This window comes from Trypanosoma cruzi, genomic scaffold (assembly GCF_000209065.1).
Source record: "Trypanosoma cruzi strain CL Brener 1047053516661 genomic scaffold, whole genome shotgun sequence".
Classification (NCBI taxonomy): Eukaryota; Euglenozoa; class Kinetoplastea; order Trypanosomatida; family Trypanosomatidae; genus Trypanosoma; species Trypanosoma cruzi.
This window is the reverse complement of record NW_001849508.1, coordinates 1-2113: the sequence shown is the minus strand read 5'-3', so window position 1 is coordinate 2113 and position 2113 is coordinate 1. Positions and strand designations below refer to the sequence as shown.

The window sequence follows — 2113 nt, the reverse complement described above, 5'->3', positions numbered from 1 at the left end:
TGTCGCCACAGACTCCCTCTCGGCGATGGAATCACTTCGCCTTGGCCCGCTGGAGGTGCACGACGACGTCGGCGAGGAGATTTGTGCCGTGCCGCTTTCACAGGCGGCTCGAGGTCGCACTGTTGGCTCCGTATTTTCCCCATGACACCGCGGAGTTCCACGCAACGTGACAGCGGACGCGGACACCGTCATGGCACGATCCCTCCCGCAGGACTGCGTCAATGCCTAGCACGTGAACATCCTCACTCCAGTCGGACCAACGTACTGGAGGGATGCCCAGAGGACACAGGAAGGCGCTCACACCGCGTGGCAGTCCCTTGTCGGTCTGGCGAGTACTCTATTCCTGTTTCCGACCGGACATTGTGCCCCGAATGACAGCTGTGCCCACCGGCAAGATACGACCCATGCCCACTCTTTGACCGCCTTGCAAAAGCCCTGCACACCACAAGCAGCTCTGTGTCGATCGTGCCACCCATCTCTCACCAACGACACCGACCGTTGCATCGCCTATAGTGGTCGAAATTTCTGTTTCCAATTACGAATGGTGGGAATGAGAGACACTCTCTGTCACTATCTGTTTGCGTGTTCACACACTGGACACCAAACAACCCTGAACTATCCGCTGCTTGGAGGAATTTCGCGAGCTCTTGCCCACGAGGGTGCTGCACTCGGCTGATCGTTTTCGAGCGGCTGCTGCATCACACATTGTGGCCCAAATTTTTGTTTCCAATTATGAATGGTGGGAGTCAGAGGCACTCTCTGTCACTATCTGTTTGCGTGTTCACGCACTGGACACCAAACAACCCTGAACTATCCGCTGCTTGGAGGAATTTCGCGAGCTCTTGCCCACGAGGGTGCTGCACTCGGCTGATCGTTTTCGAGGGGCTGCTGCATCACACGTTGTGGTCTAAATTTTTGTTTCCAATTATGAATGGTGGGAGTCAGAGACACACTCTGTCACTATCTGTTTGCGTGTTCACACACTGGACACCAAACAACCCTGAACTATCCGCTGCTTGGAGGAATTTCGCGAGCTCTTGCCCACGAGGGTGCTGCACTCGGCTGATCGTTTTCGAGCGGCTGCTGCATCACACGTTGTGGTCCAAATTTTTGTTTCCAATTATGAATGGTGGGAGTCAGAGACACACTCTGTCACTATCTGTTTGCGTGTTCGTGCACTGGACACCAAACAACCCTGAACTATCCGCTGCTTGGAGGAATTTCGCGAGCTCTTGCCCACGAGGGTGCTGCACTCGGCTGATCGTTTTCGAGCGGCTGCTGCATCACACGTTGTGGTCCAAATTTTTGTTTCCAATTATTAATGGTGGGAGTCACAGACACTCTCTTTCAACATCCTTTTGCGTGTTCACACACTGGACACCAAACAACCCTGAACTATCCGCTGCTTGGAGGAATTTCGCGAGCTCTTGCCCACGAGGGTGCTGCACTCGGCTGATCGTTTTCGAGCGGCTGCTGCATCACACGTTGTGGTCCAAATTTTTGTTTCCAATTATGAATGGTGGGAGTCAGAGACACACTCTGTCACTATCTGTTTGCGTGTTCGTGCACTGGACACCAAACAACCCTGAACTATCCGCTGCTTGGAGGAATTTCGCGAGCTCTTGCCCACGAGGGTGCTGCACTCGGCTGATCGTTTTCGAGCGGCTGCTGCATCACACGTTGTGGTCCAAATTTTTGTTTCCAATTATGAATGGTGGGAGTCAGAGACACACTCTGTCACTATCTGTTTGCGTGTTCACACACTGGACACCAAACAACCCTGAACTATCCGCTGCTTGGAGGAATTTCGCGAGCTCTTGCCCACGAGGGTGCTGCACTCGGCTGATCGTTTTCGAGGGGCTGCTGCATCACACGTTGTGGTCTAAATTTTTGTTTCCAATTATGAATGGTGGGAGTCAGAGGCACTCTCTGTCACTATCTGTTTGCGTGTTCACACACTGGACACCAAACAACCCTGAATTATCCGCTGCTTGGAGGAATTTCCCGAGCTCTTGCCCACACGGGTGCTGCAGTCGGCTGATCGTTTTCGAGCGGTCGCTGCATCACACGTTGTGGCCCAAAATTTTTGTTTCCAAATTATGAATAGTGGGAG

General features: G+C 53.0%; 1 protein-coding gene across 1 annotated transcript, besides 2 other annotated features; it reads left to right on the top strand.

Annotated features, from left to right (window-relative positions):
• Positions 1 to 178: part of a mobile genetic element that runs on past the window's edge.
• Positions 1 to 2113: part of a sequence feature (areas not merged during assembly with more than two copies in the genome that could not be assigned to a particular haplotype) that runs on past the window's edge.
• On the top strand, positions 733 to 2103 carry Tc00.1047053508097.10 (uncharacterized protein; the record flags this gene model as incomplete). Its single annotated transcript, XM_805618.1, has 1 exon — positions 733 to 2103. One exon carries the CDS (start codon positions 733 to 735, stop codon positions 2101 to 2103), a length of 1371 nt encoding a protein of 456 aa, XP_810711.1.